Source organism: Vigna angularis, chromosome 10, assembly GCF_016808095.1.
Source record: "Vigna angularis cultivar LongXiaoDou No.4 chromosome 10, ASM1680809v1, whole genome shotgun sequence".
Lineage (NCBI taxonomy): Eukaryota > Viridiplantae > Streptophyta > Magnoliopsida > Fabales > Fabaceae > Vigna > Vigna angularis.
The window spans coordinates 29338401-29358214 of NC_068979.1; the positions used below are offsets into that span (position 1 = coordinate 29338401).

The following is a 19814-nucleotide window of genomic DNA, read 5'->3' on the forward strand; positions in this document are numbered from 1 at the left end:
ATTATCTTATTAAAAATATCAACATTTGCTCACAATTTTATCATTAATTGGGTAAGTATGCTTACATTGTTGTTTTAAATAAATGAATGGTTTGATTGAATCTTTTATTAAAATTGGGATCGATATAATAAATAAATAAATGAGACTCAGAAACTACATAATATATTTTAAAAAATCAATAGGTTTTAGTTACCATCATTTAAACTTTTGTGTTTTATGATCCATGTGACATATATTTATACGACATTTCTTTTCTATCTACTTATATAACGATAAATGTTAGGAAATTCTTCTATTCTTTTAAATTTATCATTTTCTTCATTGGTTAACATTTGTTAAAATTTATTTTTGCTTTTGAAATTTTAAGTTTACAATAATTTTTAACCAAAACATGTACTATGAATAAATGTGTTAGAAGGTATGTTAACATGATGATAATTTATTGATATAGACTGGTCATAATATCTTGTATTACTATAACAATTTTATTAAGTCACGTCAATAGTTGATAGGATGACACTCGTATTTTTTTGAAAATATATTATTTAAAATAAAATATTATTGAGGATGAAGTTGTATTTATGGAGAACTAACAAAAAATTCCGTACTTTAGTTATATGTAAACATTAGCATGTCACTGTTGAACCTTTTGGTGAACACTGTTAGCTAAACTTGTTCGCCAAACTTGTAGTTTGTGTAGACATTGGTTTGGATTTTTTTTGATAAATTTTTAATGTACACAATCTGAAGACTAAAGGTATTTTACTTGTAGACTTTTTGGGCTATCTTTAATCTTCTTTGGCAAGTTAAAATTTACAAAATTCAATTTTTTCTATAAATCTGTCTGGTTCAATTGTTATGTATTATTTAATAGTATAAAGTAATGTGTTTTCAAATAACTTTAATTTTAACAGCTAAGTAATTGATTGTTATTTGATTTTAATTTTTATTCTCATGTTCTTTTTGCAATCAAATAAAGTATCCCACTAAATTATGTAGAGCACATGGATATAAAATGGAATTGTGGTTCTAAATGTTTCACAGTAAATAAATTTATATTAGAAAAGCAAAATTCAACATCCTATTATTTTAATTAAGCGTTAAAAATTTCTAAAATATGATTATGTTTTATATGATAATGTAACAAATAAATAACAGATCATATAAGATATAAATGTTTTGTTTTATAGATGATATAATACCATGCAATCTTAGTTTACATCTAATAAAATGAGAAAGCTATTAGACGATAAAACATAAGATCTAGAAAGCACTTAAATCGAATAAAATCTCGATATTGTTAAACAAATCAACCATCTTTAGCTTATGATTTAGATAATGAGATATTGAGAATTAGAAAATTGTGAATTTAATGAAATTTGGATGAATTGAAGTGAATTTTATAAGAAATTGAACACTATGCATCTAGGCCAAAAAATACCTCTAAACAATAAAGACACTTAAAGGGAAAAGTCAAAGACAATTTAGAAAAAGTCAAAGGTGTGGTATACACAAGTGAAGTATCAAAGAATTAATATTATGATTTCTACACACTAATATATCAGTATAAATTACTCGTCATTTAAAGTAAATTAATAATAATTTCCCAATTATATCATAATAATTTAAAAAATACTTTCTTTTAATAATTCCATATAAATGTTTTTAACAGTCAATTAACAACAAAATATACTAAATATAAATTTAAAAGTAATATTATGAAGAGTGATAATTCTACATTATGCGCAAAAAGACAGAACTATATAACTTTCTTAGATCATCCCAATTAAATTCTGATGCAGATTATTTTGTGAGTCTCAATCAATTTCTCGTTAAAAAAAAAAAAAAAGAGATATGGCAAACCAAAGAACCAAATTCAAGGAGACGTGTCCCACGCAACCAACCCATTTTTCAACAGAATTAACTCTTCTTTCTCTGTATATGTTCATGGCACTCTGAAACTCAAATTGCTCACTTCCAAGATCTTTCCTTTCTTCTCAGTTTGTTCCAACCCCATCACTTTTTCTTTGCCCAAATGGATCAACAAAGAGATTTTGCACTTACCCAGATGAGAAAATCCGTTGAGAAGCTTGGTTCTTCTGCAGAGGTGAGCTCAATCTCTTATTTTTCTTGTGGAACCTACTCACTCTGTCTTCCTAGTTCAATTTATTTTATAGGATTTCAATTTCCTTCATCTTTCTGGAACTAAGAATATTAAAGTAGGAGACTAAATTCTTAATCACAAAAAGTACTAAAGTCATTGTTATTTCTTGAACTTGGGAATTTTTTAGAGTCAAGAAGAATTCTTTAATACACTAAAATCTATTTTCACTTTCCTTTTCATGTAAATTTGAAACTCTTCTCCCCTTTTCACTCTCTCTCTGTGATTCCAAGTATTATATACATTTTGTAGGGGTATGGAGACCATACACTGATTAGGTTTTTGATTGCTCGATCAATGGAAGTGGAAAAAGCTGCAAAAATGTTTGTGCAGTGGCAGAAGTGGAGGAGTGCCATGGTTCCTAATGGGTTTATTTCAGAATCTGAAATTCCAGATGAACTGGAAGCAAGGAAAATCTTCTTGCAGGGTTTGTCTGGAGATAAATTCCCTCTCATGATTGTTCAAACCAACAGACATTTTTCTGCCAAGGATCAGATTCAATTCAAGAGTAATTCCCTTCCCTTCTCTAAACTATTCAATTCCAACTCTAAATTTTTTATGATAAGAGATTTTAGGATTAATCATGTTTTAGTCTGATAAATATAGATACAATTGCTCATTAGTTTAAACACAAAAATCATGTTCTGTTTCAACTCTGATTGATCTAGTTGGTAGAAATCTTACGGGTAGATAATTTTGCAAGACCAATCGAGTATCCTGGTTTATCCAAATACTGATGAGTCCTCAAATTTATCTTCCTAAATACCACAAAGATTATTGTTTCCTTTTGATAATTTGTTAGAAATGTGCAGTGTATAATGATAAAAAGAAACAATTATTTACAGAATTAAAACATACATTATCCTATTAAAGAGAATGAAGATATAGTTAATTTAGGCTTTTATTACCATTTTATCTTTATTTTCTATTTAAAAATAACAAATTTATGTTAAAAATAAATACAAGATAGAATAAATGTATTTTTTAACAGAACTTTTCACTGTTTAATGTACTTCTTCATCTCTTGGAGAACCATGATATCCATTGGTTTCGCCAATAAATAATTTCAGGATCTTATTATCTTCGTTTTCTTTTTAAAACATTAATATAAGAAACTTATTTTAAGAAATAAATATAAAATACATTGTATTGAAACCTGTTTCTGTTTAATATATTTTTCAGAACTGAGTTTGATGCCAATACAGGGAGTTTAAAGATTCCATTTTCATGTGATTTGTCTCGGTGGCAAATATTCTAAAACACTTCATTAATCAATTTTACCAAATTGGTTTTACTTGGTTTTCGTTCTTTGACTTTTTATGTTTAAACTATGAATTAATTTATTAATCAAGATCCAAATTTCTGGATATGTCACTTAGTAAATGTTATTTTAATTTCTTATCTCCTCTTTCATCTTCTTCACATGCTGGCCATCTCTTTGTCTTATTCTCTCACTGTCAATCTTTAACAAATTCAACTTTTGAATTTTATTATTTAGTTTTATTTAATATTCATAATATTAAATTTTATGATTATCAATACGATGTATTATAAATATTTTATTAAATTCCAGTTGAATATTTGACATGATAGAATATTCTTTACAAAGTATAGACTTTAAATTTGTGATTATTCTATTTATAATGCCTTAAATTTGGAAAATGATTATATCAAACATTGAAAGAAGGTTGTGGCATATACAGCTATTTACTTCAAACTTTTTGGTTGAAAATTAATTATAGACAGAGAGGTGGTTATTGATGAAGAGACTTGAATGAACTTGTCCAGTTGTTTTCCAAGTCAAACACTCTCTTGTACGTAAGCATTTATTGGAAACAAACATAAAAAAAAAAAGAAATTTTTATAAATAAAATTAACTTATATATAAATTAAAAACCAGATTTTAAAGAAAACTTCAACAACTTTTCAAAAAAATTTAATAAGATATAGTGGGTTATAAAGAATATGTTTCTAATGTTTCTCTCTCCAATCCTTTTGTACCTATTTTCAGGTCCAATTAATTAATTCACCAAAGTTAAAAGTTTACTCCCTGAGTATTGTCTATGTTTATAGGATTATTTTGGAAGAACTAAGAAATATAATAATAAAATCTTCTTTCTTGTAATAAAATAGTTTTTCACTTTATCCATTTCTCTCTCCATTTAACTCAACAAAATACACATAAAAATTGTTCCAAGTTATTAAAGTTAGAAAGAAAGAAACAGATAAAAAGGAGCATTCTTTTTTCAAAATTAAGATAGATGAAAGGAATGGAGTGATTAATTAATATGACAATAAATTTGTTTTCAATTTGTATATTTTCTTCAAAATTACCTAATCATTAATACTCTTCTCACTCTTGAAAAAGTTTATCAATACAACCTGTCACTGATTTTAATCACACACAGCCACCACTTTAATCACACACTGCCAACTATTTAATCACACACACACACACACACTTGTGTGATTACCTAAAACAAAAGGATCTGGTAAAAGAATAAGAAGTCAAGTCACAATACAATGTAATTATAGAATATATTATATTTTCCTTTTCATGTTTCCATATTATTTCTCCATATGGCTATATATATCTGATGATTATCAATTTTGTAATACTTAATTGACTTTTGATTTGGTTATTTATTGGGATTGATAAAATTATTTCACTACCTTCTTTAAATTTTTTAAGTTTGGCTGATTGTTCTATTTTCTTCGTTGATTCAGAATTTGTCATATATATACTGGACAAGACAATTGCAAGGTACTATGATTTCACGAACACTGGTGTTTTTATATCATATTTTCTGTACATTATAAATGTTGGGTAAACTTAAATATAGTTAGTTATATTTAATTGTGTTAGGGGATTGCAAAGATTACGAGTGCTTCTAGTAATGATTATGACATGTAATAGAATTCATTAATTATGATTTGGTAGTAGTTATTTTTAAACCCTATAGTTGAAGGGTAAAGACAAAGAATCTATAAATAGTTCATGTACTAAAAATATTTTACAGCAAGTAATACAGAAAAGTGTTTATCTAGAAAGACTTGTTGTCAACAATAGAAGTATTTTAGCCGTTTTAGGAGAGGCTCATCTACACATGAATATCTGTTTTAGGCATTGGAATTCAAAGCATCTAAAGTGATGTAATGAGCTTATAAGTTATAAATGATGTGGTAAGAAAGGAATATTATTGAAGAGAGAAAACGCATCTGAAGCTGCAATAATATATACCCTTATGAGTTGAAATTCCTCCACAAAAATCAGAAGAGAAGAGGTTAAGTGTTTCATATCCAGAAACATGATTTCTTTTTCTTGATATAGTTAGATATATCATATTTTTTACCGCCAACTACAGTGAAGGTTGTATTGTCAAATTGTAATTTTCATCTATGTTCTCTCTCTTTATTCTCTTTATCTTATAGAAAGTTAAGAAATTAATATTTGATGTTTTTCAACTTCAGTGCTTTCAAAGGAAGGGAGGTAGGGAATGAGAAGTTGATTGGGATTATTGATCTACAAAACATTTCATATAAAAACATTGATGCACGTGGGTTGATCACAGGATTTCAATTTTTACAGGTAATTTCATTTTATTTTTCCTTGAAATTTGCATACATATCATAAAGGCCAATCTGTAAAATCAGACTTTGGCTTTATTGAAATTTTGTTCAAAATCCCTGTTCATATCATGTCTGAATTGGCACCAATATAGTGTGGCATTTTATAAACATTTATTTGAAAGATGAATAGAGGATATATTTTAATTTGTTTTTACGTTTTTGGTTGAACTGCAGAGTTACTACCCTGAACGTTTGGCAAAGTGCTATATTTTGCACATGCCATGGTTTTTTGTGAGTGTTTGGAAACTAGTTTCTCGTTTCCTAGAGAAGGCTACCCTAGAAAAGGTACTTACTATCTTAAGAGCAAATTTTATGCTTGTGCACAGTTGTCATTCATTGGCTACATGCATCGCGTCTTTTCTAATCTCCACTCCCCATTCTAATTTTGTGATTCTTATAGTTTAATCCTGTTTATGAACTAAAGGAAAATCAGGCTTCCTAATTTGGCTAAGATTCTGGTTTGCATCTCGTTTATTCTGTTTAATTTTATCTATATTATTGGTTAGTGTGAAATCTCTAATTCATCTTCCAAGCAAAGTTCCTTGAGATAGATTCTAAAGCGACTAAAGATAACATCAAATTATAATAATATATAAGTGGGTGCAAACTTTATTTTATATAGTTAGTTGTAAGATTGTGAAAGGAAACAGAAGCAAAAAGAAAGAGAGAAAGCTTATAGAAACAAAACAAAAGATTATAAAGACCCTTATAAGTCATGCAACTGCATGAGAAAGACGTTACAAAGACGTTATACCAGATTACGTAATATCCCCCTTAAACTATGAGGGGAGGATCCACCATGAGTTTAGAGCAAAATTCGGAAAAAGAACCAGTGTATCAGATTTACCATAAAACCTAAAGCTAGAAAAGAAGAAAAAGTTGAAACATAGAAAAGGTAAAAGTTTATTGAATGTTGTTCCTCTGAAAAGAGGGTCCAAGAGTTCATATAACAGGCAAAGATTAAACAAAAACCAACTAAAGGCTAACAAGACTTAACTAAACTAGTTAAAAACTAACTTGACAAAACATAATAAACACATATGATAAAAGCCTCAAGTTGGAAAGAAAATGTTTTTGAGGCCCAACTTGCAGATGAGAACTTGAAACTTATGTGATGGGAGGGCTTTGGTGAAAACGTCAGCTATTTGTTGATGAGATTTCACATGAAAGAGGCGTAAGAACCCAGACTCGACGTGTTGTCCAACAAAATGGACATCAATGTCAATATGCTTTTATCTTTGATGGGAGACAGGGTTAGTGGAAAGGTGAATAGCCGAGATATTATCACATAGCAGCAAGACCATATGAGGTTGATGTTGGAAGAAGCGTAGGAGTTGTTTAAGCCATAGCAGTTCTGAAGTGATGGAAGCAATAACTCTATACTAAGCTTCTGTAGAAGATCTGGATACATTACTTCCATGAATATACACCTGTGGTGGGTTTTCTACTGTTCGAACAGCTTGGCTAAAAAGATCAATTTCTAACCAATGAACACAGTGGGCTCAGCCCGAGGACTGAATTTGTGTCTATCATGATTCTGTGAATTTTTAAAGTGGGTATAGTCAGGAGAGTGTTGAAAAAGATAAGGACTGTGATTTTTCAAATTAGAAGTGGGAATCATATTGATAATGTAAGTAGCAGTCAAAACACAATCTCCCCAAAAAACTATAGGCATTTTGGACTGAAACAGTAAAGATCTAGCCACATTTAAGAGATGCTGATGCTTCCTTTCCACAACAGAATTTTGTTTTGGTGTACAGGGACATGAAAATTGATGCAGGGTTCCTTTAGCAGCTAAAAAATCAGTAAGTAAGAAAACCTTTGCATTATCACTTCTTATGCAAACAGAAGCTTGGTTTTTCGATTTTAATAAGAAAATCCATGCGAATCTTCTGTGATCATCAAATATGGTAAGAAAAAGTCTATGATCGTCATAAGTGGTAGTATGGAAAAGTTCACAAATATCACAGTGGATTAAATCAAAGCATTCATTAGAGAAATGATTATTATGATGAAAAGGAAGACACTTTTGATTATTAGAGAAAAGATTATTATAATAGATTGAGTTAAGTTTAAAGTCTACTTTTTTTTTTATATGGTATCAGAATCATGTTAGAATTTATCTTAACAAAATTCATTGTATACAAGATCTAATATTTCACCCAACCCACCTAAGCTTTCATAAAATGATTCTCCTAAAGTTTTTATTAATTGGTATGACCGAAGAATCCACATTCAAGCTTACTTTCTTTAGTACCTAAAATGTGTGGTTTCTGCGTTTTGTTTGGTAGTTTATACTTGGAATAAGTATCTGAATTTTGTTTGACTTGAGCTTCTCAGTTTAAGGCTTTGGATGGTGAATGCAGGTTGTAATTGTGACCAATGAGGATGAGACAAGAGAGTTTGTAAGAGAGGTTGGTGAAGAGGTTCTTCCAGAAGTATATGGTGGAAAAGCCAAGCTTGTAGCAATCCAAGATGTTGAATTGGAACCACTGCAAAATGGATCAAACTGATTATTAAGGTGATTTGCATCACATGCTGTTATGTCTTGTAGGGCATCTACACAATCTTCTCAATAATGATTTCTTGGAGATAGAAAGAAAAAAGAAATGATTTTTCTAAAATTAAAATTAGTTTATGTATAAATTAGTTTGTAAAAGGATTTTCCACCTTTTTGCTTTTTAAATTATATATAACATAATTTTAACTTATAAAGATAACTTTTATAATTCATTTACTATCCATGGAATCTTGTAGTCCTGTTTTTCTTTATATTGTCTTCGTTAACCTTTATTTTATTCCAAATTCAAAAAGTAGTTGCATGTTTGTTATATTTAGAAGCAAAATGTTCCATTTATTTTCTTTTATATAATATTAGAGGTAATATACCTTAAAATTTAATTAATTTTCTTTTTCTAAATCGAATTTAAAAATATTTAAAAAAAAAATTAAACAAAAATTTAAAAACATATATTTAACTAAAAAATTTGTAGGATTAGTTTTGACCCATTAAGTATTGGCCAAAAATCAATGAATTTTGAAAAATAGGGAATAACTTATTAACCAACCATAAAATCAAATGGATAGACTTGATCAATTTTTTTTAATGAATCGATTAAATGAATGTAGTTATAGATTAACCAAATTGATTATTGATAATATATAATGAATAACTATACATAATACAAATCATGCGTATGAATATAATATGAATTGCAAATCCACATAATAAAATGTTGCAGAAATTTTATTTAAAAATATATTATTTTTTAATTAAATTCTTTTTGATTTGTCCTTAGTATTAAACATGACTTTTTTTTATACTTTTTACTCCTATCTCATTATTAAATTAAAAAGGAGAGATGAAATAAAACATCAATTTAAAACTATTAATATTGGAGGACTTATGTACCTATTTGTATATGATATTCTCAATTTTTTAAAATAAATTACTATTAACAAATTTGTTAATAACTAAAGGTTTAACAAGTCTATATAAGAATACATTCATATAAGAAAGACTCACTTCAATTTCTTGTTTTTCAATATTTTTTTTTATTATTTGGCTCGTTATTTTCATGTTTACTTTCTTTGTTTTAACATGAAAATATCATTAACAGGTGGATCTTGGTTCGAAGCTGCTATCATTGTTATCCACAACTTCACTTATACTTCAAGTGATAGAAAATCTCACTTTATTGAAGAATTCAATCTAAAGTCGTAGAGTTCCTCACAAAATATTAAATAATTGATTAGTCCTAACAATAAATTAAATTATATAAACATCATGTAATATCTCATAATATTATTAATTTCAAACCTGATCCATTTTATTGATAATAATTTGTCTGAATAATTTTTCATGTTTATTTTCTATTTGGAAAAATGATAATAAACATATAAGAAAAAAAATAGAGTTGCGAAACAAGAAAAAAAAATTAAAACAATCTATAAAGATTGAGAAATATTTGTGAGCCTATTTTATAACTTTCCCATGTTAGCAAGTAAGTTTAATATACAAGATAATAATAAAGAAATTCAAATATTGTGCTAAAACTATGAATTACATAATAGTAACCATAAAGTATTATATTAAATCCAAATATATCTTCACCCGAGCGTTGCATGGGTTAACCATACTAAATAATCAAATGCGATTAAAAGAATTAGAAACCTTTGTAATATATTGGAACTTAAAAATTTGTTTTAAGTACTTTAAATACATACATATATATATATATATATAGTAATTGAGAGTGAGTTGTTGTAACCTATATAGGCTTCATTTTTATGAATAAAAAAGAAATTGTATTGTGATTTCGTAACAAATATAATTACAAGTAGCTCAAATTACATTAATAAATTATTAATGTGTTTTTGTTTGTGACACTCTAATTTTAGATGTCATATGTAAAAATTTAAAATTTTTAAAATTATAATTCTATTATAAAATTCAAATTCAATAAATAAGTCCTTAAAAGAAAAATAAATCATAATAGAATTTCAAATAAAATAGTTTATTTAAATAAACATAAAATTTTCAATTCTTTCAATCTATTCGTTGCACTATGCAATATCCAAACTATATGAATGATTATGTGCTTTCACGTAAAACAATCATCGTTGGTGGAAACAAAACCACAAACATAGGAGTGAGCTAATTGATAATCAATCATAAAAAGAATGACAATAACCACAAATGTTATACATTAACCATAACAATAACACGTCAGTAACTTAAACACGGTTACACATCATTATCACAAACTAATGGTTTATCCCTCGTACCCTACCAACTAGTTCGAGTATGCCATCCAACACCATAGCTATCCTCTTCTTGCACCCACAATCGAAGAGAGCCTTTTTCCCGCATCCACATATCAACACTCAAACTCATCATCTTCCCGCATCCACGGTTAAGGCCTTGTTGGCGTTCGAAAGTCGGTTGAGGCCTGACCGTAATTCGAAGTTTTGTGTGGCTTCAACCGACTTTCGAACATCAACGAGGTCTTAATCGTGTTTCGAAGTGCGATTAAGGGCTTCGTCGACGTTCGAAAGTCAATTGAGGCCTCACCGTAATTCGAATTAGGGTTAGGCCTCAACCAACTTTCGAACGCCAATGAGACCTTAAATGTGTTTCGAAGTGTGGTTAAGGTTGATCGTATCTTGAATTTAGCTATAATTTTATTTTTATTTATTTGGATCTTGATCTTGCTGCAATGTTTTTTGCTAAAGCCAAAAGGGGGAGAAAAGATGTTGTTTAATGATGCAGGAATGGGAAGAACATGATGGAGTTGGTCATCATAAAAAAAGGGAGAGATTGTTGAAAGGAGAGTCTTTCAAGATCTTCAAACCAAGTAAAATGGTGTGTTTTTTATGATGATAGTTGATGTTCCTTCTTAATAATCATAGTTGATGTTCTTTCGTGGATGAATGGGTTGAAATAGATTAGGTTAGATTCCATGTAAAATAAGGTCTTTGTTGTTTAAAATGGTTGATCTAAGCTAAAGACCAAAATTGTATGAATTTGGGCTTTCCTCGTTATTTTAATCGATTAAGCAAACTAGCTTATCGATTAAAATTATGTTCAAATTTTAATCGATTATGAAAACAACATAATAGATAAAAATGGTTTGAAGCACACCAGACAATTTGCTCTCTGTTTTAATAGATTAAGAGAAACACCTAATTGATTAAAATAGTACGTAAACCTTAATCGATTATATAAATAACATAATCGATTAAAAATATAAGTTTTGTGCCTATGCTATATATATATATATATATATATATATATATATATATATATATATATATATATATATATATATATATATGTGTGTGTGTGTGTGTGTGTATGTATGTGTGTGTGTTTTAGTTCTTCTACAAGCATGAAAATATTTTGGAAAGTGATCCAATTGTGAAACAAGAACATAGTTTTGAGTTGTCTTGAAGCAATCTTGGAGGCACTAACATTTGATTGAAGAGATTCAAGGTTTCTAAGTCCAAGGGTGAAAGAAAGATCAACCAAACATCTACATTTGGCTTCTTTATAAAATCTGCAATTATGGTGCATCAAGTTCTATCTTTTTGTGTATTCTTTGCATTAGTTTAATTTTAGCTATGCAGGCAAGACTCTTAAAGAGTGTGTAGCCTCTTCTTTATGTATGTGTGTTTGTTGTATTTAAGAAGAGTGAGAGTACATTGAGTGTATCTTGTATTATGTAATTCTTGACTTTAAAGTTAGTGAATTCCCTTCAACTAAGGTTGTAGGAGGATGATTGGATGTATTCTTACTTTATTCTTACCTATTGCATTGTAAAATCTTTAAAGTTTAAAGGATCTTTTGAAAACAACCTAAAACTCCCCAAATTTTTTAAAGAAACTTAAAAAGCATTTCCAAACCAATTTACCCACCCCTCTAAGATATATTGTCAATCAAATTACTTGAGAATTAAACTGTAAAATAATTCTAGAGGGCTTGATTGATCCCTCTCATAATCTTCTATTTATAAGAATAAATTCATACAAAAGTACATGATAAATAGGGTAACCCTAGACACAATATAATCATGATAAATAGGGTAACCCTTGACACAATATAATCATGATAAATAGGGTAACCCTTGACACAATATAATGATGATAAAATAGGATAAATATCCTAACACTCTCCCCCAAGCTGGAGCATACAAATTGTATGTACCAAGCTTGGAACAAATAAACTCAATCCGAGGACCCTTTAATGACTTGGTCAATACATCTGCGAGTTGATCGTTTGACCCAATAAACTCAGTACATATTTCTTTAATCAACAACTTTTCACGAACAAAATGACAATCAATTTCTATATGTTTAGTCCTCTCGTGAAACACTGGATTTGATGCAATGTGGAGAGTAGCTTGATTGTCGCAATACATCTTCATAGTATGGATGTCACAGAATTTAACCTCTTGAAGGAACTGTTTCACCCATATAAGTTCACATGTTAGTGATGCCATTGCCCTATACTCGGCTTCAATGGTTGATCGAGCTACTACATTTTGTTTCTTACTTTTCCATGAAATAATGTTTCCTCCCAGAAAAACACAATATCCTGTAGTAGACCGTCCATCAATAGGTAAACCTGCTCAATCTGCATCACAATACCCAGAGACCTGAATGCTTCCTTTATCTTCATATAATAATCCTTGCCCGGGAGCCTTCTTTACATACCTAAGAATGCGAATGAGAGCATTCCAATGGTCAACACATGGAGCCTACATGAACTGACTAACCACTCCAACTCCAAAGGATAGATCTGGCCTTGTAATAGTGAGATAAATCAGTTTTCCAACCAGCCTCCTATACCTCTCTAGATCGGAGAATAATTCACCTTCTTCTGTCCTTAATTTCTAGTTTGGGTCCATGGGACTGTCTACCAATCTACAATCAATCATGTTTGTTTCTTGTAATATATCAAGAGCATACTTCCTTTGGAAGATTACAACTTCATCTTTTGATTGCGCTACTTCAATGCCTAAGAAGTATTTGAGACTTCCAAGATCCTTGGTTTGAAAATGTCTACACAAGTACTCTTTTAGTTGAGATATTCCAACAACATCATTTCCTGTAGTGACAATATCATCAACATATACTATTAAGTAAACACATTTCCCAAGATAAGAATGACAGTAAAAAACTGAATGGTCTGCTTCACTGCGTTTTAGCCCAAATTTTTGAACAATGGAACTAAACTTTCCAAACCAAGCACGTGGGGATTGCTTGAGGTCATATAGAGATCAATGCAATTTGCATACCATACCAGACTCCCATTGAGCAACAAACCAGGAGGTTGCTCCATATAAACTTCTTCCTCAAGATCACCATGTAGGAAGGCATTCTTGATATCCAATTGATGAAGTGGCCAGTGACGAATGGCTGCCATGACAAAGAAGAGGCGAATAGTAGTCATCTTGGCTACAGGAGAGAAAGTATCACAATAATCAAGACCATAAACCTGAGTGTAACCTTTTGCAAGAAGTCGAACTTTGAGCCAATCAGTTTCACCATCAGGGCCGACTTTAATTGCATACACCCATCGACAACCAACCGTCTTTTTGCCTGGGGGAAGGGGCACCAACTCCCAAGTATTACTGTGGTCAAGAGCCTGCATTTCTGCAATCATAGCTTGTCGCCATCTAGGATGATCAAGTGCTTCTTTCACATTCTTGGGTATAACAACAGAGGACACTGAGGATAAAAAAGAAAAATAGGAGGGTGACAATCGATGATAGCTTGGAAAATTATAATGGGATGAGGGTTTCGAGTGGAACGAGTACCTTTTCTGAGAGCAATAGGCCATGCTAAATCATTTTCACCAGGAGGCGTGGGAGGAGGTGACGAGGGAGAAGAATCTGAAGTAGGAGATTTACCATTGTCTTGGGGAGATGGACTATCCATTAGGGCCCTGTGTGGGATGATTTATATATGTGGAGAAACAGGTATAGGAGGATTATGATCAAGACTTGGAATGACAGAGACAATTGAGCTATTTGACTCAGCCATTGGAATAGGAAGCACTTGCTGGAGGATAGAAACATCTTGAACAGATTGAGAGAAGTAAGGAGTCTGTTCAAAGAATGTGACATTGGCAGACATGTAATACTTCTTAGTTTCAGGAGAGTAACATCGATATCCTTTTTGAAGTCGAGAATAACCTAAGAAGGCACATTTGATAGCGCGAGCAGAGAGTTTGTCTAGACCTGAAGACATGTCATGAACAAAACATACACAACCAAATACTCGGGGAGATGTATGAAAGAGAGGATCATTAGGAAACAAAATGGAGAAAGGGACATTATTATCAAGAGAGGAGGAGGGCATCTAATGAGTGCATGTTTATGCCCACATTTAAGCTTTAAAATTCAAATTTTTGATGAGATATTTGTGCTGAAATGGTTGATTTAAAGTGGATATGTGACAATTGGAATTATTGGGTTTGTGAATTAAAGAGACGTAAAAGGTGAGTTTTAACGGATAAATTATTCTTGGAAGTTTTAATATTTATTTGTGAAGCTGAAATTAAAGTTTTATTGGTCCAAATTGCAAATTAAGATCCAAAATCAGATTTTGTTTGGAAAATAATATACAAATGGGCCAAACAGACAGTTTTTATCCTTGCACCTCCTAAATTTCATTACATACACCCCTCTTTTCTTAACCAGGTCCAATACTAAGCCGAACACTAAGTCTTTTCTCCTACACCTTTCTACGTTTCCTATACACACCCTTCCTAAATCAGACTCCACCAGATTCTGTCACGTGTCCAAATCCCACACACATATCTGACCATCTACAATCTGCCACGTCACTAATCCTCTACACACCAAATATACCCATCAGCTTTTGACACATCATCATCTTCCACCCACAGAAACCCTAGTTCCCAAACCATGTTGCGCCGCCGCCACCAAACCCAGGCCACCGTCAACCTCGCCGTCAACCTTCAAGCCACCGCAACCATCCTCATCGCTACCGTCGTCGCACAACAACCGCCGTCAACCGCAAGCCACCGCCGCGAAACGCCACCATCGCGAGACCAGACCTGACCTCCTTCGTCAATCGCGAAACCTAGCCGCCGCTACCTCCTCCATGGCAACCACCATCTTCCTCGCGTTGCCGGAGTGCAAGGCCGCCGTGAAGCCGCTGCTATCCTCCACCATCAACACCCAAATGCGAGCTGCTCCGAGGTCGCCCTCGCGCACACCCAAGCCGCCACCACGACCATCTTCTCCAGCAACCCTAGCGCGAACGAACATGGCGACAGAACCCAGAATCGAATCAGCCTTCATCGCGCACCCTCATCATCTTCATCACTTTCGGACCTGCAAAGCCCAACCAAAAACCCAATCACAAATCGCAACCACGCTGCAACCTCCATGTTCGAACCTCGTCCCACTGCACCTTGAATCAGAAATCGCCGTCGCCATCAAGCAAGCACAAGCGGCACAGCAAGCCTTTCCCCTCTCTGCAATCAGAAAACCCTAATTGGGTGAGAAAGAGGGCTGCCACGTGGCAAGCTCTCATTGGCTTCGTCTTTCCTTAGTCAAAACTGGTTAACAAATTTGAATCTGGTCAAGATTGGTCAAACAAGGGTTCTGTTGCAATTTTGGGAAATTTCGTTGGGGCTAAAGTGAAGAAAGAGAAAATTTCAGGACTTATGCGTAATTTTGGAAAATTTAGAAAAGCTAAAAAATAAAATTCAGTTGTTGAATTAATTTAATTTGAGAATTTTTGGGAATATCAACAGAAAATATCTTTCAAATAATGTTATAATTATCTAAATCTTTTAATTATTTGAAAGATATAAGATAAAAGATTCTGTTAACTGAATATTCAGAGTCCAAGCCCAATCAAGCCCTATATAAAGAGACCTAGGGAGGCAGAAAAAGAACTTCACTTCATTCATTCTCAGACTCCTCCAATTCATTCATTCACCACTTCTCTCACTTTTCTTTCATCTTGTATTCAACTCCAGCTAAGCATCTAAGGCTATTATGCTATAATTTCATCATGGATTCTGAGGTTAGATTGAGTTAATGCAATTGTTTATTTTGATTATTGATTTAAGTTGTTCTCTCTCTATGTCTTTCATCTCTCTATCAAATTAAAAGCAAAGTTTTTTGCATCATAATGTGTTTGAATCTACACTCATATTGATTATATGAGTTCTAGGGTTTCTAGGATTAATTGAGAATCTACTTTGATTTAATTTAGGAAATTTCATATGATTAAATAGTTTTTACTATCAATTGAGAATGTACTTTGATTGGTAGTAATAATTTCAACTATAATCAATTAAGAATTTACTTTGATTGATTAACTTTTAATTTGGTTAAGAGATTTAAGACTGACATGATTAAACACAATAGGATTTGATTGAGAATGTACTTTGGTTGAATTCATTGTGAATAATCTAGAAAGGTTTTGCATTTGATTGAGAATTTACTTTGGTTAAATGCATGATCGCCCTCAAATTAATTAAGTATGTACTTTAATTAATTTGAAACTTAAATAATAATCAATTGAACAATTATCTGTGAATAACTGATGATGAATCTATCTTGGAAAAGCAAGTGGAATTAGCCTATTCATCATAATTGTTTTTAAGTTTCTTATTTGTTCTTTAAAAATTCTCCAAACATTCTTTTTATTCTTGAGCATTGCATTGCATTCATAAGATTGAAATATTGAAAGACAATTCCGTATTCATTGGGAGACGACTCAGGGTTACTTTAACCCTATCTACTTTCTTGAACACTACTTTGCAATACTGAAGTTGCCTTGAAAAGTAGTATTAATTTGATAGCTTCAACGACAGCGTATCAGCATCCTATTAATAAGATAACATGCAATTAAGATGGCATCCCCCAATGATGGACAAAAATATGGGCACCAAGCAAAATGGTACAAGCAATTTCAACCAAGTGTCTATTTTTTCGTTTTGCTATACCATTTTGCTGCGGTGTATGAGGACAAGTAGACTAATGTAAGATACCATGGGAACTCAAGATGGCAGAAAAGGAAGATGAGAAATACTCTTTTGCATTATCACTTCTTAATATTTTGATTACTTGACCAAATTGATTCTTGATTTCATTCAAAAAGGATGTAAAGATAGCTAACAATTCAGAACAATTTTTCATAAGATAAACCCAAGTACATCTTGAATATTCATCAATAAAGGTAACAAAATATCTAAAACCAAAGGAGGAGATACACCTAGGTCCCCATATATCAAAATGGATGATGGAAAAACTAGAATTACATATTGATTGAGACCTTTTAGGAAAGGAAGATCTAACATGTTTTCCTAATTCACATGACTCACATTCTAAGGTTTGGAGACCACTAATGAGGATGACCAAGTCGATCATGTAACACTTTAGGATTAGGAGTAGCAACACATGACACCCTTGGACAAGATCCAAAATGGTATAATTCGCCAGCTTCATATCCTTCTCCAATCTGTCTCCCCGAACCACGTTCCTGTATAAAAGAAGATTTATTATCAAAGGTTATTGAACAATTTAACATTTTGGTCAACTGACTTAGGGGAATTAAATTAAAAGGACAATTAGGGACAAAAAGGACAAAGTTGAGATTAAGGGAGGGAGACAAAGAAACATGACCGACTCCTTTGGAGGAAGTTTTAGATCCATTTGCAAGGGTTATGAAATGAGGTTTTTCTCGAAAGAAAATAGATGAGAACAAAGAGGTATTACCATAAATGTGATCAGAAGCAGCTGAGTCAATTACCCATGAATTTTGACTTTCCATAGATTAAGAAACGCAGGCTGTTGATGTACTAAGAGATTGAGATGGTTGTGCCAAACTGTTAGACTTTAACCTTAAATACTCTTGATATTCATCCTCAGAAAACATAGAAGTGGAAGTTTCAGTCTTCGAAGTGGAAGTTTGAGTCTTTGAAATATTGGCAGTTTTGGAAGGGAAACCATATAAGGAGTAGCAATTCTCTTGAGTGTGACTCATCCTTTTACAGTATGTGCATTGAGGACATCCCCAACCTCCTCGTCCTCCTCCTCTAGTGCCACGTCCTCCTCTTCCTCGTGTGGTAACCATGATAGATAGTTCCACTAGTTCATGCGCTTCTTGAGTTTGAGGTACCGGGACACGCAGAAGGCAAGTGGTCAATGTTTCCATGGAGGGGACCTCATGACTAGTTAGAAGTTGATCTCTAAGATGATTAAAATCGGTATGTAGGGCATGAAGGATCAACACCATGTAAAATTTGTCTAGTTTCTTTTTGATATCCTCTAATGGGTCTGCTTCCAAAAACATCTTGAGTTCTTCAACAGCAGATTAAGCTTCAGCTATGAAGGACACCATATCATGGTCTTTCATTTTAAGAGATGCAAGCTTGTTCGTAGTGTCATAGAGACGTTGAATATCGTTGGCATAAATGCTTTGGGCTTTCTTCCAAAAGGAGTGACAAGTTTTGAAAGCCCTCAAAGATACAAGAAGTTTGGGTTCCATTGATTTCTATAACAGGGCACACAACTGGAAATCTGCTTGTTTCCACTGATCAGCTTTTTCATTAGGCACATGGCTTCCATCTCGCTCAAGGTGGTCATAATGCCCTTGGCCAATGAACCACATTTCAACGACAGCAGACTATGATAGATAATTTTTTCCATTTAGCTTCTTGGAGGTAATTGATGGACTTTCGGAGAAGGAAAGAGTACTGCCAGACGCCATTTCTGAAGAAGATGAATAGTACCAACGAGGAACAAGAAAACCCTAAGAGTTTAGACGAACGAAATTGTGACAGCGATGGATGACGGTGGCCGATGACAACGAACTGTGGCCGACGGCGGACGGTGGCTGGACGGTGGTCACCGACTGACGACGGTGGCTGGCGGTGGATGGTGGCGGACAGCAACGGACTGTGGCGCCGGATAGATATTATGAGATAGCAACCAGAGCGGGATCAACCCGCTCTAATACCAACTTGAGAATTAAACTGTAAAGTAATTCCAGAGGGCTTGATTGATCCCTCTCCTAATCTTCTATTTATAAGAATAAATTGATACAAAAGTATACATGATAAATAGGGTAATCCTAGACACAATATAATCAAGATAAGGGTAACCTTTGACACAATATAATCGTGATAAATAGGATAACCTTTGATATAATATAATCATGATAAATAGGGTAACCCTTGACACAATATAATGATGAGCTGTCATACCTCCACCTGTCACGGAAATGACGGAGAAGACCGAAAGATGATCTCGGAAATTCATGCTTAAATTAATTCTTGATAAGATATTTCAAAATAATTTATTTATCTGATTATTCGAGTAAATGTAATATTTGTTAAATCTTTCTAAAATTAATTAAATCTTTTATATTTGTAAATATGAATTATCTTTTACATTATTTCAGTGTGATTTCAGTGTTAGCCAATTATATAATAAAACGTGAGTGTTTTATATTTTTAAAATTTTAAAAAATC

General features: G+C 32.1%; 1 protein-coding gene across 2 annotated transcripts; it reads left to right on the forward strand.

Annotated features, from left to right (window-relative positions):
• Positions 1 to 1855: 1855 nt before the first annotated feature.
• LOC108334682 (sec14 cytosolic factor) lies at positions 1856 to 9631 on the forward strand. Of its 2 annotated transcripts, none has more exons than XM_052869131.1 (7): positions 1856 to 2107; positions 2414 to 2669; positions 4889 to 4925; positions 5633 to 5750; positions 5966 to 6076; positions 7552 to 7596; positions 8158 to 8327. In XM_052869131.1, exons 1-6 carry the CDS (start codon positions 2036 to 2038, stop codon positions 7564 to 7566), a joined length of 609 nt encoding a protein of 202 aa, XP_052725091.1. In that variant the 5' UTR covers positions 1856 to 2035; the 3' UTR covers positions 7567 to 7596; positions 8158 to 8327. The 2 variants fall into 2 exon arrangements, with proteins under 2 accessions (XP_052725091.1, XP_017426078.1); XM_017570589.2 differs by lacking the exon at positions 7552 to 7596 and adding an exon at positions 9412 to 9631 and having other exon boundaries at positions 1860 to 2107; positions 8158 to 8312.
• Positions 9632 to 19814: the final 10183 nt, after the last annotated feature.